General features: G+C 46.9%; 7 protein-coding genes across 7 annotated transcripts; 3 read left to right on the top strand and 4 right to left on the bottom strand.

The window, feature by feature from the left end:
* Positions 1-5: 5 nt before the first annotated feature.
* On the bottom strand, positions 6-2214 carry BT62DRAFT_1071417 (uncharacterized protein). The gene is made up of 3 exons (XM_043178753.1): positions 2137-2214; positions 944-2086; positions 6-883 (listed from the first exon to the last, which is right to left on the bottom strand). Exons 1-3 carry the CDS (start codon positions 2158-2160, stop codon positions 323-325), a joined length of 1728 nt encoding a protein of 575 aa, XP_043045757.1. The 5' UTR covers positions 2161-2214; the 3' UTR covers positions 6-322.
* A 111-nt stretch (positions 2215-2325) lies between these two features.
* On the bottom strand, positions 2326-3225 carry BT62DRAFT_960286 (Lumazine-binding protein; the record flags this gene model as incomplete). The annotated part of the gene is made up of 4 exons (XM_043188545.1): positions 3182-3225; positions 2917-3133; positions 2776-2855; positions 2326-2724 (listed from the first exon to the last, which is right to left on the bottom strand). The coding sequence occupies exons 1-4, from the start codon at positions 3194-3196 to the stop codon at positions 2326-2328; spliced, it is 711 nt and encodes a 236-aa protein (XP_043045756.1). The 5' UTR covers positions 3197-3225.
* Positions 3226-3250: 25 nt separating this feature from the next.
* BT62DRAFT_1000006 (uncharacterized protein) lies at positions 3251-3648 on the top strand (the record flags this gene model as incomplete). The annotated part of the gene is made up of 3 exons (XM_043176600.1): positions 3251-3320; positions 3368-3423; positions 3562-3648. 3 exons carry the CDS (start codon positions 3251-3253, stop codon positions 3646-3648), a joined length of 213 nt encoding a protein of 70 aa, XP_043045755.1.
* A 725-nt stretch (positions 3649-4373) lies between these two features.
* BT62DRAFT_1032223 (P-loop containing nucleoside triphosphate hydrolase protein) lies at positions 4374-10201 on the bottom strand (the record flags this gene model as incomplete). The annotated part of the gene is made up of 25 exons (XM_043178345.1): positions 4374-4699; positions 4752-5039; positions 5092-5146; positions 5193-5253; positions 5303-5321; positions 5370-5601; positions 5657-5783; positions 5833-5869; positions 5918-5950; positions 6007-7126; positions 7180-7199; positions 7262-7344; positions 7396-7533; positions 7589-7663; positions 7723-7998; positions 8046-8209; positions 8265-8361; positions 8410-8503; positions 8565-8652; positions 8703-8798; positions 8850-9150; positions 9201-9295; positions 9352-9539; positions 9592-9840; positions 9887-10201. The coding sequence occupies 25 exons, from the start codon at positions 10199-10201 to the stop codon at positions 4478-4480; spliced, it is 4473 nt and encodes a 1490-aa protein (XP_043045754.1). The 3' UTR covers positions 4374-4477.
* A 386-nt stretch (positions 10202-10587) lies between these two features.
* Positions 10588-12151, top strand: BT62DRAFT_1071414 (uncharacterized protein; the record flags this gene model as incomplete). Its single annotated transcript, XM_043178752.1, has 10 exons — positions 10588-10623; positions 10679-10705; positions 10755-10802; positions 10861-10939; positions 10992-11083; positions 11134-11234; positions 11283-11458; positions 11507-11614; positions 11666-11828; positions 11878-12151. The coding sequence occupies 10 exons, from the start codon at positions 10588-10590 to the stop codon at positions 12149-12151; spliced, it is 1104 nt and encodes a 367-aa protein (XP_043045753.1).
* Positions 12152-12308: 157 nt separating this feature from the next.
* On the bottom strand, positions 12309-14680 carry BT62DRAFT_926463 (aspartic protease). The gene is made up of 11 exons (XM_043185048.1): positions 14124-14680; positions 13971-14068; positions 13890-13920; positions 13750-13834; positions 13672-13698; positions 13589-13614; positions 13398-13541; positions 13295-13337; positions 13132-13241; positions 12935-13080; positions 12309-12885 (listed from the first exon to the last, which is right to left on the bottom strand). Exons 1-11 carry the CDS (start codon positions 14401-14403, stop codon positions 12649-12651), a joined length of 1227 nt encoding a protein of 408 aa, XP_043045752.1. The 5' UTR covers positions 14404-14680; the 3' UTR covers positions 12309-12648.
* Positions 14681-15473: 793 nt separating this feature from the next.
* BT62DRAFT_926462 (uncharacterized protein) lies at positions 15474-16182 on the top strand. The gene is given in 4 exon segments (XM_043185047.1): positions 15474-15679; positions 15696-15702; positions 15742-15929; positions 15989-16182. The coding sequence occupies 3 exon segments, from the start codon at positions 15599-15601 to the stop codon at positions 15819-15821; spliced, it is 168 nt and encodes a 55-aa protein (XP_043045751.1). The 5' UTR covers positions 15474-15598; the 3' UTR covers positions 15822-15929; positions 15989-16182.
* The last annotated feature ends 1118 nt before the right edge of the window (positions 16183-17300 follow it).

Here is a 17300-nt window from a genome sequence, read left to right as displayed (position 1 = left end):
GGCATCATTTTCAACTCTACTACCCGACACATACCCACGCTATCGTATTATAGTGGAATAGACTGTACTAGAGTAGGCTTAGTATACGCATTCATTGCATGACACATGTATCTCACAAAGTAGGAAATTAAGGTCCTTCGCTTGTTTAAGGGTCGTGGAATAATCCTACATGTCACTTGAGCGTTGTCTGAAAAATGTACACGGTAGATGGGTCATAACATGCAAATAAATAACACGAAAGGCGTCTACTGGTGATCGTAAGGGAGATCGTAAGGAAAGAGGCTACATGCCGGGGAACCGGGAAGGAGGCACACTGTGACTCTCAAGGCGACCGAGTAACTAGAATAGGCGGTGGAGGGCTAGAGGAAGGAGAAGAATCCGACGGCATCGTCAGAGCTTCAACCTCATCCTCGGAATCAAACGTTTCGTCGCCATTGGATTCATTGTCCCGCCTTGGTGACAGAGACGTGTTGGCACTAGTCTTGGAATAATTGTCTCTTGTGGGCTCAGCTTCGTGGTCTCGCCAATTCTCCACTTCTTCTGCGCTTAGCACCTTTGCGCCGCCCCTCGTCTCAAAATCAGAAGGTTTCGTCTCCAGGGCTTGCTTGGCCGCCTGTAACAGATTATCCAGCAACAATTTGACGTGCAAGTAGGTTTCGTCTCCTGTCCCTGGAGCTTCCTCCCCATCCTCCCCCTCATCTTCATCTTCTTCGGTGTCGTCCTTGTCCATCACCTGCTTAAAAGCCTGCGGCGGAAGAATCAACCTCGACTCGCGAAGCTTCCTCTTTAGATCACGTATTTCCTTCGCCTGCCTATGCTTCATGGCTTCCAGCGAAACATTGATTGCGAGCAAAGACCGGTTGCTGATTTCCAAATCCTCAATCTGCCCCACAAACGTTAGTGGACAAATATACAACTCCAAGAACCGAGGTGAGACGCGTACCTTCCTATTAGATTTAGCCTCTGCCCTGACTTTCCCTTCCGCTTGATGTTCTAGGTCTGTCTCCTCTTCGTAGCTATCGCCGTCCGAATCATCATTTTCAGTGGCGTCAAACTGCATCAAGTCTTCAATACCGCCCAGGAGATTAACTCCATTCTGCTTGATGGATGCGTTGTGCTGACTATCGGCAGAATCAGCGCGGGAGGACCGAGAGACTGAGGATCGCGAAGAAAAGGACACAGAAGACGTGGGAGGGGATTGCGGTGGCAGAGGTATTGTCGTGGGATCAATCTTGGCATTAAAACTCGTCGTGCTGTAATTAATTTGCGAGTCATCCCTAGGAGCGAATGGTTGGTGGTGGTGGCGGTTGGTTGTTGAGGCGCGAACAGAGCCGTAACGGTATGAATTTGCAGCTGGGACTGCAGTTGTTATCGGGTATAAGGAATAGTCCGGGGTAGTTGAAGACGTGTTTGTTGAATTCAAGGAGACACCTGAGGATATTGATGGGGTACGGTTCCGGCCGTTAGCAGGACACGATATGGGCTGGGGTGATGGCGAGAGCAATTCGTGAGGCTTCGCCAGCCTCGTGATTTTTGACTTTATCTTGGGCGCGCCATCGCCGTGTATCGCGTCGGTGTCAGTGAACGTATCTGAGGAAGGCGAGCCATACGAAGCCTGTGACAATGGGAGACTTAAAGTCGATCCATTCTGTGTAAATGAGATTGCCGACGCGGAACGTCTGTGGGGACTGCCTCTAGTAGACACCGAGAAGGGTTTGACAGATGATTGGTAGGGTACGTTGGGTGTAGCTGGAGTCGAGCTGGATTCCAGAGGTCGAAAGTTAGATCTGACGGCTGTTGGCCTCGCCTTCGGCTGTCCGCCGAGTGAGCTGTTGGTTGGGGTCGACCTTACTGAAGAGCCCGCTCGGGATGGAGTGCTGAGCCCACTTGAGACGGTACTGATGATCTTGGGCTTGCGCGCAAGCGAATTTGGAGTCGCTGAGCTGGTCACCTTGGCCTTTGGGCGCAACGGAGGTCTTGCAGACGCCAGCGACTGGCTTCTGAGAGGTGAAGCTGACAGTGTCGTGGTAGCAAATCTCGAATTTGTCGATGATTCGTTGGCGCCATTGTACAGCTTTACTGTGATCTGGGAACAGGATAAGTCCTAAAGCACGCCGTTGGCAATGACGGACGTGCCTTTCTTTTTGCGTCACCATCCATGAAATTGACGACGACGGCGTCAAGGAAGGAAAGCGCGATGATAGTGAAATGCAGAATCACAATTACGGAAACGGTAATTTCCACTGTCAACAATATCAGCTCCTCTTCGCTGTACTATTTTGCATGCATAAATATTTATACAGTGGTGCATACATATTTTCTATACTAATAGTTAATACCCTTCTTTGCCAACACGTCTGCTATGACTTTCTCGATCAGAGGGCGCAGTTGCCCTCCCTCACCAGCAAGAGCAGCAGAAACACTCTTTTCGACATATTTCCCAACCATGTCCACCTCAATATTCACCATGGCTCCAACCCCCTTCTTGCTAAGGGTGATCTTCTCCTGAGTGTGTTGAATGAGCATGACACTGAATGACCTCTGGGCGTCATTCACATCCGTTAGTGTCAATGAAGTTCCGTCAATAGTTACGTAGCCTTTCGGAATCAAGTATGGAAGCAAGGATGGTCGAGAATCGGAGGGTTCAGGAAGCTCGAAAGAGAGACGGAGAGAGTCTCCATCACCTGAGCGGTCAGTGATAGTCGCTGTCGTGTCGATGTGGCCCTAGAGCAGTGTCAAATACCACTGCAAACAAGTCGCGTATATGTAACGCACCTGCACAAAATGCCCACCGAATCTCACATGGGGCGCCATTGCACGCTCTAGGTTGAGCTGATCCCCGACAAGGCGTTCACCTGTGCCCCGCCCAAGTCAACAACCGCGGGGTAGTACCAAGTAGAACAAGTCCAGATTCACCTAGATCAGTTCGCTCCAACGTCTCGTTTGCCAGCCAGACCCTGAAGTATCCTCCAGATGCCGTCTTGTCAAATTCCGTAACCGTTAAACAGGCACCGTTGACAGCAATGGAGTCGCCAATGTTACAGTCGACCAGAACTGGTGCCGAGTCAGAAACCGTGAGTGTGCACCCACCAGCATCGAGTACAATGTCGGAAACTGTTCCGAGGTGTTCAATCTACATGGCGGTCAGAAAAGAAACATGACATTGGCGAGCGAAGCCTACAAGACCGGTGAACATGACGAAAGGAAGGAAGGGTAAGGCTTCCGGCAAACTGGCACAAATATTACTCTCATGGCCAAGCGAAAGACTCAGAGCAAGGCAGCGGTGCAGGGAAGCCGGTCGCTACTGCAGTCATACCTTAGTGCGCCCGACTCCCTACCCTGTCGAATTTTCTGACATTTCTTGCAGACCTTCCAGCTGGTACGCGTCTTCGTCTGTCGCTGGGCTTCTTCGCCTTTGCCGGTGTAGGTCTTTTGGTATCAGACTGGCTGGAAGCACGGATTCCTCCACCCCAGCATGCCTCTCAATAGTAAATGCTGTACTGAGTGAGCTACGTGTTACATGGCCGCGAAATATATCATTGAACGTTGGATGTTTGATAGGAAGATGCTTTCAAGCCAGGGAATGACCGTGTACTTGGCCTCCACAACACCGGTTCGAGGGGATGGGGATCTTCAGATTGTGAGTAGGTTGCAGGTGGTACCGTAGGCGTTCGTGGAGAGCAAATGATGATCCTTCTTTCCCTGTCTCTCCTGGAAATCCCTGCCAAACAGAGCTCTGCTTTTCCCAGTCTGGCTGCAGATCTTCCCCATCGCTGCACCTCTCTCTCCTTGTGCAAACTAACCGCAAAAATCCCCACCAAGAGTCGAAGAACATGAGCAGGTAGATTATTGCAGCGACAGTGATACAGAGAACAGTAATTCCAATGATCTTCCGCCGTTAGACGAGTCCCCCGACGGCACCTTACATTCTTTGGTAGTGCCTATATGCCTATGCGGCAGGCTGGTGCTGGTGACCTCGCTCTTGGAGGAATAACGATGATGATGGCGACAATGAAGACCTTTTGTCGCTGTTTTCGCGTGTATGTGCAGACTCTGCTGTTGTCAATGGCTTCTGGCCCTCGGTCGTAAACGTTCAAGAAACGGTCGTAATATTGCTTTGCTTGCGTTACGGTATTCATCTCAGCGGGCGTCTTAGAGGTTATGAATTCTGTAGTTGGAATGAGATTAGGAAGGCTGAGATCTCAAGCAGAGGTGGTATAGCTCGTGGTCGGGAATGCGATGAATTGAATAACGAACAAATACGTTAGAAGTATCCGAGTGAGCATTGCGGCGCAAATTTGAAGGGTATGCTCCACGGTGAGCTTGCTGTCGTGGCTGTAAAGGGTCTCCTAGCCTTCCGGTTTCGCGTTTACTATGCTCAAAATATCACGTGTTCGTTGAAATGTGCCTATATGGACCGACAACTGTCTATTCATGTACATGCTGCTCCAAGGTGGTCACAAAATAGGGATCTGAATCATTCTGACAGCTTTGCCAACATGGGCCAGTCTGGGCTTTTCTTGCACATCTCTCTAAACGCACCGCCAACCCGCTGCAACAGTTCCTTCGGTTTCCCAAATTCAACAATCTCACCTTCGTCTAGAACAAGGATACGATCATAATCTATGATTGTTTTGAGCCGGTGAGCAATAGTTATAACGATGGCGCTCGAAAGCTCTTCGCGAATCGTTCGCTGGATCTGTAAGTGTTTCTATCAGTCCCAACGCTCAGCCCTTGCAATATGTACCAACCTGATCGTCCAGATGCGAGTCAATCTGAGACGTTGCCTCGTCCATAATAATGATATTTGTACGCCTCAGCATTGCTCGAGCCAATGCTACGAGCTGCCTTTCGCCCCCGCTTAAGGATCCCTGGCTGATGGGTAAATCGAGCAAGTCACTTGTGTTGAGATGCAGAACATCCATCATATGACACCGTTCTACGACTTCCATGCATTCCTGCCAAGTATTCTGGTTTAGAGGGTCCAAATTACTGCGGAGTGTGCCTGAGAAAAGAGAGACGTCCTGGCTAACGATGGTCTGAGGAGATAATTGACGATGAGTACGTGGGTTCCATATAAAATAAGCTTACAATACGAGTCCTCAGGTCCTCAAGACCAATCTTTGAGATATCAATGCCATCTATGCTAAGAAGGGTCAGATACTAGAACACTCTTGAAGCACGTAACGTACTATATTCTTCCACTGACCGGCTCGACCATGCGCAAAAGCGAAAGGGCCAACGTAGACTTCCCTAAATATACCATAAAGCTTGGATTGGTCCATGCAAACGCATTGCTCACCAGAACCTGTTCTCCCAACCTGGTACCGATATTAGTTTCCGGACGCTTTATCAGAGCAACAACTTACCACACCAATTTTCTCCGACGGATTAATAACGAAAGAAAGACTCTTCAAAACCGCAGGTAGCTCCGGCGCGTACTGAACGACAAGATCTTCGACAACAAGTTCTCCAGAGCTCGACGGCCAGAATGCCGGGGGTTTCGAGTTTTCTATGATGGCAGGTGCCTCTTGCGGAAGATCGAGGTACTCGACGACGCGTTCCACGCTGTTAAAGTCTAATTCCAACTGTGCTGCAACTCTATAGAGGGTCAGCACTACAGTTCTCACGATAATTATGTACTCTTTTTTTTTACCTGACGAGCTGTCGGCTGGCTTCAGCAAAGATGCCAGCTTGTACAATAACAATGGCAACTGCTCCACTTTGCAGTCCCATCCGTAGCGCAAAAACGGTTGTGGCGAAAACGACAACAGATCCTAGACCTGAAGCAGGAATGAGCTTTTGATTGGGACATCGATAGTAGGTACATACAGTCATATCTCCATCTAAGCCATCCGTTTACTAGCCACTGGCGGAAAGAATGAGAAAGATATCAGGACTACTCCAAGTTACCTACATATACATGGTCAAAGGTTTGAAACCTGTCAACCTACGACCAGAGGCAGTCAGCATAATTTTTCACTCTTCTATACATCATGGCCTAACCTTTGCATAGAAGGCATTCTGATACCTTTGTTCCATCCCAAACGCCCTAACATGAACTATTCCTCTCAAAAGTTCATCGAACCCTGCGAAGGCAGGCGACAGCGACACTGACTCCAATCTTCTGAGATCACGCGAGGCCCTGATATACGACGGCGCTAAGCGAATGTACAGCCAAGCGATAAACAATGCAAATGGCGCAAACACTGGGACGACCACAAGAACAACCAAGAATGATGCTACAAAGTCAAGGATCCCTGAAAGGCACTCCCTCGCGGAATTCTGTAAAGCCCCGTCGATAGTGTTGATATCACCAGTGAATCGATTCAGTATCCGACCGATGGGTGTGGTATCGAAGAAGCGCGCAGGGGCACGGGTGATTCTGCGGAGTAGCGATATGAAGATAGAACGGGAGGCTTGCAGGCTTGCATAGTAACCTAGGGAGATATAGGAGATAACCGAAAATGCTCCGGCCATCGAAATATAGAAGTATACCATGAGCCAAGGCTTTACACTGGTATCTGGGGAGGGGAATCCGCTCCAGGGATACTTCACGCTGGAAGCCATTACGCGTGCTATGAATGCACTCAAGGAGGTACGGTCTTCATACGCTTCACCCCACGCCGAGAGGAAGACCTGATTGCCAATGTTAATGAAACGAATCAGGAGCATGAGAAAAACCGTTAGAATCCAAGAAATGATGCCTGCTGCTCGGATATAAGTCAGATATGTTTTCATGGAGACACGTCCCTTGGCTCGAGCTTCCGCTTGGATGAGTTTCCCGTTTCCGGACTTGAGCAGAGTTTTACGAGGTCCAGGATCCTTATTTACTTCGTCCGCTTCGTTCACGACTGTTGTTGCAGATGACTCCAGATTGTCATCGGAGACAAATGGCTGGTCCTCCATATCGATGACTTTATGCAGAACACCTCGCTCTTCGAGCTCCTGCACGGATCCTTGCTGAAAGACCTTCCCGTGGGACAGCTCTATGATATGGGAGGTGATCGGAAGGCAAAGACTGATATGATGCGTGACTAGAATGATTGTACGACCTTCCACGAGGTTTCCAGATAAGCAATTATGTACGAGATGCTGCGCAGTGTGCATATCCACTGCCGCAAGCCTAGAAAGGGGACATCAAGCTTCACAAGATCATGTAGACGAGAGAAGACCTACGGATCATCAAGGAGAATGCACTAAAATGGTAAAATATCGTCAGTGATAGCACTGATAGATCATACATCAGGGCGACTCAAACCTTAGCTTCAGAATACATGGCTCTAGCAAGAGCGATCCTAGCTCTTTGGCCCCCGCTGAGTGTTATTCCCTTCTCTCCGATTTCTGTGAAGAGATGAAGCAGCAGTGCACCATGATAAAGCGGTGGGGATGTACCAGTCATGTCACCAGCCTCGAGTATATCCAGGTCTTTAACCAAGGCACAAGCTTCTACAACTGTGTTGTATCTTCCTTCGTCGTAACCGAAAGATGAGCCAAATATGATATTATCACGAATAGTAGCATGCTCCAGCCCTGAGAAACCCTGTTTAAGATCGCTTGTTTTCGGATCCCGAAGATGAAACCTTACATGGATTCTGGGCGCAGTACGCGACTTGATGGAACTGTTTATTCAGGAACACCCTGCCAGACAAGCAATGGATCTCTGGAACAGACTGCAGATAAACAACTTCATAGTGCCGGATTGTTATCACGAGAACTGACCTCCCAGCAGAGCAGATAACGTTGCGCTTTTACCACTTCCTGTTGGTCCGCTTATCACCGTCAGTTTGGCATTCGGAAAGACTATATTCAAGGGCCCCAGTTGAAACTGGGATAAAGATGAGGGGGTCTTTAGAGAAGTTCCCCACTCAAAGGCGGCCTCCGAAAATCCAATTTGATCCTCATGTTCAAATGGCGAAGAGGCGGTAAGTGTGGACGCCCATTCAGGCACCTCCTCTTCTTGCAAGAAATTCTCAATGCGCTGCATAGATACGTAAGCTGCTCGCGTATTAGTACGCGAATAGGGAGGAATAAACCCTGTTTACCATGAAGTATAGCAAAAACCTGGCCTGGTAGCGCTGTCATAGGTCTTTGAAGCTGTGAAAAAAGTGCAATGGCTGTAAATGCCTTCGAAACCGTCAGACGTTGACCTGCTACCAAGGTATAGCAAAGGAAAGTTGTCAGCGCAGTTGCCGATGGAATCCATATCCTATTCGACGTGCACATTGTAAGAACTGACGAGGTGAGAATGCAGGGCAACAGACCAGATGAAAGAGATCAACGTGGCCACGATGTTCTCCTTAACACGCCATCTTAGCTCTGTTTCGCGCGCTTTTTCCGTTTCAAATGACCAATGGTACTCTGCAACAAGAGATAAGTAATAATCACCAGGAATGAGACACTATGAACCCCATCCGTAGAACTTCAAGAATCTTATATTTTGCAGAAGCTCATTTACGATGCCCATCCTAGCGTCTTTCGCTTTCCAAGATGCCCTGGTGATCTAAGGAGAAAAGATCAGATCAGAGAAGGAGGGTCAGACAAGAATGCGTTAAGGATGTCACCGATATGTTATAAGTAGCAAGCGGATAGTTTAACACATATGCGACAAGGACGATTAGAACGCCTGAAATCGCTGCCCATCCCATAACACTGATCTCTTGGTTTGAGTCTGCTATCAGTTACCGCAGAAAGGAGCATACTTGTAAAGAAATACGAGGGCAATGACCAAACGAATCGGCGATGTGATTAGTGCGGAGAACTCCCAGAATCTTTGAGACACTGCATACGCGTCGCCTCTGATAACAAAGTAAGGTCTTGGATCGTACACATCGAATGTGGAAGCTTACTGCATTAAATTGACTATTTTACCAAGATGTACACCACCTTCGTTCTCTGAGCCTTCCCGCTTCACTTGTCCTTCAACATTCCGTCTTCTCAACGATTTGTAATGCAAAGTGCAAAATAGTTGTCCGCGAGTGCGCTCATAGCACCTTCTGGTATGCCAGCTTTGGAATAGGTCCACTTGGGCAAAAGAAAGATGTGCTAGAAAAGTGACAGCAGCCCAGTAATACGCATCCTGCCTTGACTCCGGATTGTCTTTTGCTAAAGCTGACAATATTTCCTGCAGAGCATATGCCGGAAGGAAGCCTAACCAACATAGGCTTGATCCGCCTATCGGGTACGGCAACTTCACTCACCAACAACAGCACTCCATAATTCAAGGACAACGTCCAGGATCAGGTCGAGAGAATTAGAGACAAGTAAAAATCGAATCAAGGAGTGACCGGGATATCTGCAATATCGCAATGTCAATGAGGGTATAGTATAAGATATTGGCGGTAACTATACCGTTTGTTGTATTCAAGGTATTTATTGAAGAGATTCTTGTGCTGGAAATAAGGCGACAAACCCCATACATCACTTTCATTCAGAGTTCGGGCATTGGCAAGGCTGAAGATTGGTTCAATGAATGAAAAGGTAAACCAACTCCATAGTGTCACGTCATCTTCGGGCATGGAGAACGATACGGACGGCATCTGGCATCGTACTTTCAAAAAGAATGTCTCGGCACTAGTGTAAAAAGCGTACATCTTTGTATTGGGCAATATTCAATGCCGGACGCACTAGCTGGACAGGCAGAGTACCCGCGATATACACAAAAAGGCTTGCTGTAATCAAGCAGAAGGAATCAAGCACTATTACTGTACCATCATAAGCCTTCGTGATTTCCACACCAAGCCTTACGAATGATGTGAAGGCCTGGAGAAAGGCGTAGGAAATTGAAAGATATGGCGGCGTAACAGGAGGCAATGTTGTAGTTCTGCACAGGATATAACCCTAAAAGCAAGGTAAATGCTAATTAGTGACGATAGAGAAGACCTACCCATGAACAGGCTTTCAACAGGAACGTTGTGGAAAGCGAAGCGTCGTTGAGGACTAGCGCATATACAAGACAACCGAGCCAGCCAAAAGCTTGAAGACAGGCGAGAACAGATAGAGCACGGGTTATCGTAATAGATGGTACTGAAGGCTCCCCGACAGGATCCGCCAGATCCGCCAAGGTCAAAAAATTTTTGAACGGGGCCACAAAGCACAAGTATACTTTTCTAATGCTTTTGGGAAAGCGTATTCTTGACCCGACATCATAAGCAATGGCGTATACGATGACCGATAACGAGAGTGTCTCCCAGACAAACATCGACCTGCAACAGAGACGGTCAGCTTCATTACCTTGGTGCGTAGCAACGAGGAAAAAGAGCAAAGATCAGTCAACCCAATGTATGATCTCATATGCAACAAAAGCATTCGTATAATAGGGAACTAGAATCATCGCAAGGAAAAGAAAAAAGAAAAAATTTTACTTACGGAGAATCTGTCGTCGTCGTTGAATGGAAGACGGTGGAAAGAAGAAGAAAAGCAAAAGCCCAATTATGTCCGATTGAGACGCGTGACACATGTGTGACATTACATATTTATCAAGCTGTGGCGCCAATATTCCGACTTGAACTCCTACCATCGTCATTATTGTTGCTTTTCATTCATCCTTGATAGTTTACGACCGAGGACGCAATAACTTTTCTCATAATGTCGCAGCGTGAGCCTCTTTGGTACTGCCACGAAGTACGTCGAATCATCTTAGCTGTTGTTCTCAATGGACTGAACAATCGACGTTTAGTGCGGCGCAGAGACCCGGCCCCTAATGGTGAGAGATGGAATGCTTGTTCCAATTACACTTCTTTGATGAAAACAAGATTCCGGATCCGGCGTGTGCATCGTGTCATGGTTCCTTCGTCGAAAAGGTATCGGTTTAACAAACCTGATCTTCCATTCACCTGAGCACACATGATGTATTCGTAGATGGACAATCCATCGGATGACCCACGAGGCTTTGGACATCCTTTGGATACTGAAGATTTGGGCTCAGATGTTTATATTCGTCCGTTCATTTTTATCTTCACTTCTGAACATGAAACCTCAACTTGATCCAGCTGCGCTTCAAAGTCTATTCGGCATATCTCCCTCAAGAAACTTTGAAAGGGAGCATCGGGGCTCCTTGGGTGGACACCCTGAAACCGGTTCTGTGAGTCGTGTCACAAGGTTGCGTATCTTCATATTTCAAACATCTGTCAGGCTCCAAGTGTAACTTTCTCGATAAGAAATGACAATGGCGTAAGGACTTACACGTTTGGGGGAAGTAATACACTAGGCGGTAGACCACCTACCATGTCAGAGTGAGTAGCTTGTGCAAAACGTACATTAGCTGACACAAGCAAATGTAGGTTCAATCGTAGAGGTCCTGGTGCAGATCGCCTTGATCCCGGCATCAACGGTTCGCTCATGGCTCAGTATCTAATGACTCTTCTTGGCGGGCCAACGGGATCTCTGAATGAGATTTTTGCTCGCGGTTTCGGTGCAGAAAACGGTCGGATGGGTGATTATGTCTTCAATCAAGAAGGTGAACTTGTCAACAAGTTGAATGTGTACCTTCTGATTTTATGTACAGCATTGGACCAAATTATCACACAGCTGATGGAAAGCAACGCACATCATCCTGTGCCCGCCACTGAGGCGATAATGGAGAAACTCCCAAGAGAAGTTTTGGAAATAGGGTGTAAGTTCACCTCAATTGTAATGCCATAGCTGAGCTGACCTATTGCGAAAGCCCCTACTCTTCAGAAAGACTGTGCTGTATGCAAAGAGCAGTTTTCTCTTGAGACAGAAGATCCTGAGGAGCAGGTTGTTGTGTCCCTACCTTGCACCCACCCTTTCCATGAATCATGTATAATGCCATGGCTAAAGTCCAGTGGAACTTGTCCCGTATGCAGGTAAGTGGCCACGTGCAACCGAGATATACAAAGCGCTCACTTCATACAGGCATCAGTTGATCCCACAACCCGAACACCATTCACAACCCGGTCCGAGTCAAAACACCAGCGGCAATGACCGCAGGTCTCCTTCGTCGCGATCGCGGTCACCAGGCGGCGATCCCTCTGGATTTTTACAGTCACTATTTGGGTCGTCTATGCGTTTTGACCGCTCATCCACAGGTGGCAATTCATCGTCATCATTAGCGCCTCCAGACCAACGCAATAATACCTCAAGTCGAGGTGGAAATCATGTACCCGGCGGATGGGATGATCTTGATTAACTGAAATTTCAAGGTAACCCGCATCAGCGGATAACTCTATCTTCTTGTAATGTTTGAATTGTCGCTCTGTATATCTGCGCATTTGTATGGACTCTTCCCTCACTATGAATACATTGGAATTACGATGCTCGAAATATCGGAATGACCAGGTGAAGTGGGTGAATATACATTGTAAGTGCAATGGTATATATGCTATGTGAGTACAATTGGCGGTACAGTTCTTCTATTGTGGGGCATAAGTAACGAATGCTTTGTGAGTGGCTGACGAGACAAAATCGGTGTGAAATCAAGCTTGAACTCGGGGAAATATTTCACTCATATTTCACACGAGATACTACCGCGAAATCGTATTCAGGCCTCGCAACCAACACAAAATCGGGTTCGAATGACCTAATGTGATAACGAAAAAAATACGACAATAATCAAATGTTTATTGAGTTTGGATCATAGCTGCCTGAAAATATGTTGAGGAACTCCGAGTCCCCCCTCTCCTACAACTAATTCGTAGTAGCATCAGTGTTTGACGTCGCAGCAAACCCGATCCTCGAGTTTGCCGTATCGAAAATCGTGTAGTAGCGCTCCAAGAAAGTGTAGCCATTGATGAAATCAAGGCCTTCACCGGAATTCGTGCCAAGGTCGTTAACGATCAGATAGATGGCGCTGGAACTACCTCCAATGTCCGTGTTCAGCGAACGAGGCCATATTTGAGCGTTGGGTGTGAGCTCATATGATACCTGAGAGCAAATTCGGCCGCAATTTACAAAAACATGGGTTAAGACTTACGCCGTTGATGTTGAAGAACAGACTGGAAAGGCTGGAGTACTGAGATGAGGTGATACGAAGAAGACCGGTGCTGCTATCCAGGGTGGCACCGGTGGCCGTCTTGTACTTCGCAAACGCATCAGAAGCAATGTAGACGAGGGTCGTCCCTACGTTCAACTCAGTCAGAATGCAGAAACTCGAATTTGAAGAACACTTACCAGTATCGACAATACCAGCAGTGGAAGACAAGATGGTCGTCGAGGTCCCATAGGTGATGGACTCATCAATACCCCAGTATACACTTGCCGGGTAGGTGGTTGTAAGTGGGCTGTTGATGATCCACAATGAGGTCAAAAATCCCACCGGAGATAAAGAACGTACGCATAGCCTATAGTGCCACTTATTTTGGAGCTATCCGAACCACCTACAATAAAATCGAAATCAGTATATCACAGAAACGATGTGCAGAGCCTCGAATACAAACCCCAGGAAAGCTCCCCGTTGACGACCTCTTCTTGTGTCGTAGGCGCAAAATACACACCAATTTCATCGTTTGTGATCGATCCCTGACTATAGAGGTTATCGGTGACGGTGGGAATGAGTGTAGTGGTAGCCGGAGACAAGGTGCCTAAAGCAAACTTAGACAAGAGCACAGGGACAATTTGAATAACTTACCCTCGGTGAGGTCAACGGGCCCGATTCTATCAATTTCGAATTATTCAAATGGATCGGGGTGCAATGTCCGGTCCACTACTTACCCAAGGATACCGTCAAAGCCAGAAAAGCTATAATAGGATCAGTAGGTCCTTGTGGGTGACAAGATCAAAGACTCATACCCAGAGGAAGTGGAAGCCACGCCAATTGACTGCGATTTAATGACTAAGTCTGAGGTGATAGTAACTTGGTCGATGTATTCCCTCCCTGGAGAAAACATATGGTTAACAGAGATAACATGCGTGTAGCTAATATCAATCACCAGAGAATGATCCAGAACCATAGGTAACAGACTGCGTGGATACCATCAGAAATTGAAGAAAATGACAATGAGACCACTTACAACTCGATTGGAGGTCTCTGTGCTAGTGGACGTCTGGACGTACCTGGTCCCTGCACCAACCCAGGTATTTGAACTGCCGGTGTCGATGATCAACTCGTCTAGTTGTGTACGGTCAGCACACCATTGAGTTAGTGATAATGGGGAAAGGCGTACAAGTTGTTGCAGGGCTACCAACGCCAATCGAAGCGGAGTAGACAACGGCAACGTTGTCTACGTCCTCATTAACGACAGCACGTCTGGTGACATTCCTTGCACCATCTGCACGGGATCGAAGTGCAGCCACTCGAGCCCGATCTCGTTCCACGATGGTACGCGTCCCATTGAAGTTGAATTTCTTCGCAATGGGAAGGGACACTGGGCTTCGAGGAATGACGACGGGGCTTGAATATGCAGCAACGATGAGCGAAGAGAGCACGAAGAAGGCGGAAAGCATCTTCAAACGAGGAGAGAACCCAAGAGAATAAGTCACTGCAAGGGTGCAGTTCCAACTATAAGACCGTAGACTTTATACTTGATGTGTAGATAAGCGATACTCGGAAGAAGAGATGCACCATACGATTTGAACTAAGGTACGGTTGCACCATCTGTGCTGTTTCTTTTACGAGCAGGTGCCATATCAATGGATCGGCACCTTTTCCATGCAGCCAAAGGAGTGTTAGATATGTGAAGTCACATCAGCTTTAGCACGTAATCTATTGTTAGCTGTTTCAACGCCATAATGGTGCGCGTCACTGCATGTAGAAGTTCACGAATTGAATCAGCTTCTTCAGTACCGTGATACGAGAACCAGGCAGATAGATAGCGATAGCAAGAATAGAACAAGACCATGAAATGTTTGTAAAAATGGAGGCATTGACAGGCCTACGATTCTGTGTATGCACGCGTGCGAGCATAGCTAATTCGATTTTTTAGATGAGCTTTAATTTGGTCGAGAAGCAGACACACTTCTGCGAGGCGTATTCTACAGATCAATAATGTTTGACGACTGATAGAAGTTGGTGCATGAGTGAATCTGTTAATCGGCCGCTATATTAAACAGAGATCAGCCAGTTCGAATCCATTAAACGGTGTATTATATACCTGTGTCACGAATGAGAATGTGAACGCAGTTTCACCCTTGTGCTAGAGCCAGCCATTGAAAGCTTGCCTACACTTTCTATCTACGGCATCATAGATGACATTTAATGGGGCGCAACGATGGCAACTACCAGTGGTGCTCACCGTGACTCTGAATCCAAGACAGCAAAATACACACGTACGATGGGTGCAAGTCTCTGGATGCTGAAATTTGAAACGACAAGCACTTACACGCCCAATGGTTTTCGACTAATCTTCCGAATTGGGTGGTGCATGGTAACAGCCAGAATTCAGGACCATCAGATCCATCAGAAGACCACGTAAGCTTTGCGTGGTCTACCCGCCCCTAAATCCGTTTCATCAGATGTTAACTTATTCAAAATGGTGAGCATTAGTAGTGGTAACCACACGATAATTTAGCACGACGTTGATATAAAGTTGCAATCATATATCGTTAAAGCAGGCGCAGAACCATAGGGTTAGAAGTCAAGACCTGCCGGGCAGAGAGTTTCTATATACCTGTCGCATGGCGAGCATACAGGCTGTAGCCGATGCCTCGCAGGTTCCCCACACTTGTGCTCACTCGCAGCATGGTTTTCTTCCCATGGTTCCTGGTATGGCTAGTCTGTGACAAACAGTACTGCCGATAAATATCCATCGTTACCGAAATGTAAGTACGAACGGTACTCACTACATTTTCCTCTTGATACTTATATCCTACGCCATGGGAAAGCTCGAAAGTTCTGTCCGATCAGAAAGCTAGGTGCACACTGAATGAGACCTTCATATCACTCAATCCAAAGCACAGCAGAGGCCAGTGCATGTTAGGTAGTAAAAAACAAAACCTTAAAAGGTTTTGGTTTAGCAAAGCCTTTCTCGGTCCTGAAAAGGCCGTCAGTAAAACGGTATGAAAAACTTTTCCCCTATGCAACAATTCAAACCTGCTGATTTCGTGATGATTTCGATATTTTGATGTCGATAAAATAAAACGGGAGAAAAAAGATGTAAAGTGAAATCGGATTTCGTGATTTTTGTTAAGTTCGGCAAATGCACCGACGAGCGGAATTTTGATTTGGCATCTGCTCGGGCCTCGTCAAATTTAAGTCCCCGATGACAAAAACCGAGGTTGTCAAAGTAAAATCAGAGGTGAAATCAATGCGAAATCAACATGAAATCAACGTGAAATCAGCAAGTTTGAATTCCCCTAATTCCCCTAATGGAATTGATGTACCTTTTTGTTTCACAGCGCTTAAAACAAGGACGTAAAAACTGATGCGGAAATTAAAACCTTTTAAGGTCCATTTTAAGCTATCAAAAACGCACCAGCCTCTGCAGTGAAGACCAGTCAAATTTCAAACACAAACCCAATCACCTGTTCAACTAGAACTTGGGAGGAGGACGTGATTAAGTCAATTCCATGGGTTTTCAACGTAAATTGTTACAGGTGCATGAAGTCCTGAAATGATATAAATGGCCGAAATATATGCCAGTAAGTATGGTTGTTTATGTTACGAGGCAGTTCGCGGAGGGGGATTGTGGAGATAGCCACAATGAAAGAGAGATAAGATCAAAATAGTACTGTCAAACACGTACAGAAAGGAAGCCGCGTCGCACCGCAGCTAGGTTAAAGTTCGTTACAGGAGCTGTTCTGAGACCTTGCAGACGTTTAATCAGCAGCATTTGGCTCTAAGGAATGAAGATGCTAGTGATCCACGCAGAAAATGAATGAAGTGTGCCATATTTAAAACGGTGTCCGAGTACAACATTGATAAAGATGAAGGGACGGACACGGAGGAACTATATGAATTCCACTTCAGAATTGAAATTTATCCATTACATTTTTACGACGCTAGAAACGGAAGAAAATGAGGAACGTTTGATGGATTGTTGAGGAAACATCAACCAAGATGACATCGTTATAGCCACGATAAGTAGGAAGAGAAAGGGCATCCGATAACCTTCTCCTTAATGCTTAAACTTAATACTACATAGGCCGTGAGCCCCAGAAGGAAAAGAAGCGACTATTACCAGAACGATTTTGAGTTTCCCGTCTTCAAGTTCTACAGCAGCCTGGGTTTCTCAGTCTTTGGCGGTTGACCAGAGGGTAATGAAGATCAGGTTTCGTAGTGCAGTTACCTGTATCCTTGAGTCCGGCGTGCCTTCAGGCACGGTGCCGTGTAATGACGAGATGAGATGAGATCCGAAGCCGACAAGCCGATACAGTGGTCCAAATTAGGCTCAAGAGCGCCGCGT

This window comes from Guyanagaster necrorhizus (genome assembly GCF_019112545.1).
Source record: "Guyanagaster necrorhizus MCA 3950 unplaced genomic scaffold BT62scaffold_2, whole genome shotgun sequence".
Classification (NCBI taxonomy): domain Eukaryota; kingdom Fungi; phylum Basidiomycota; class Agaricomycetes; order Agaricales; family Physalacriaceae; genus Guyanagaster; species Guyanagaster necrorhizus.
Note: the sequence above shows the minus strand (reverse complement) of the source record. Positions and strands in the feature narration are given on the sequence as shown.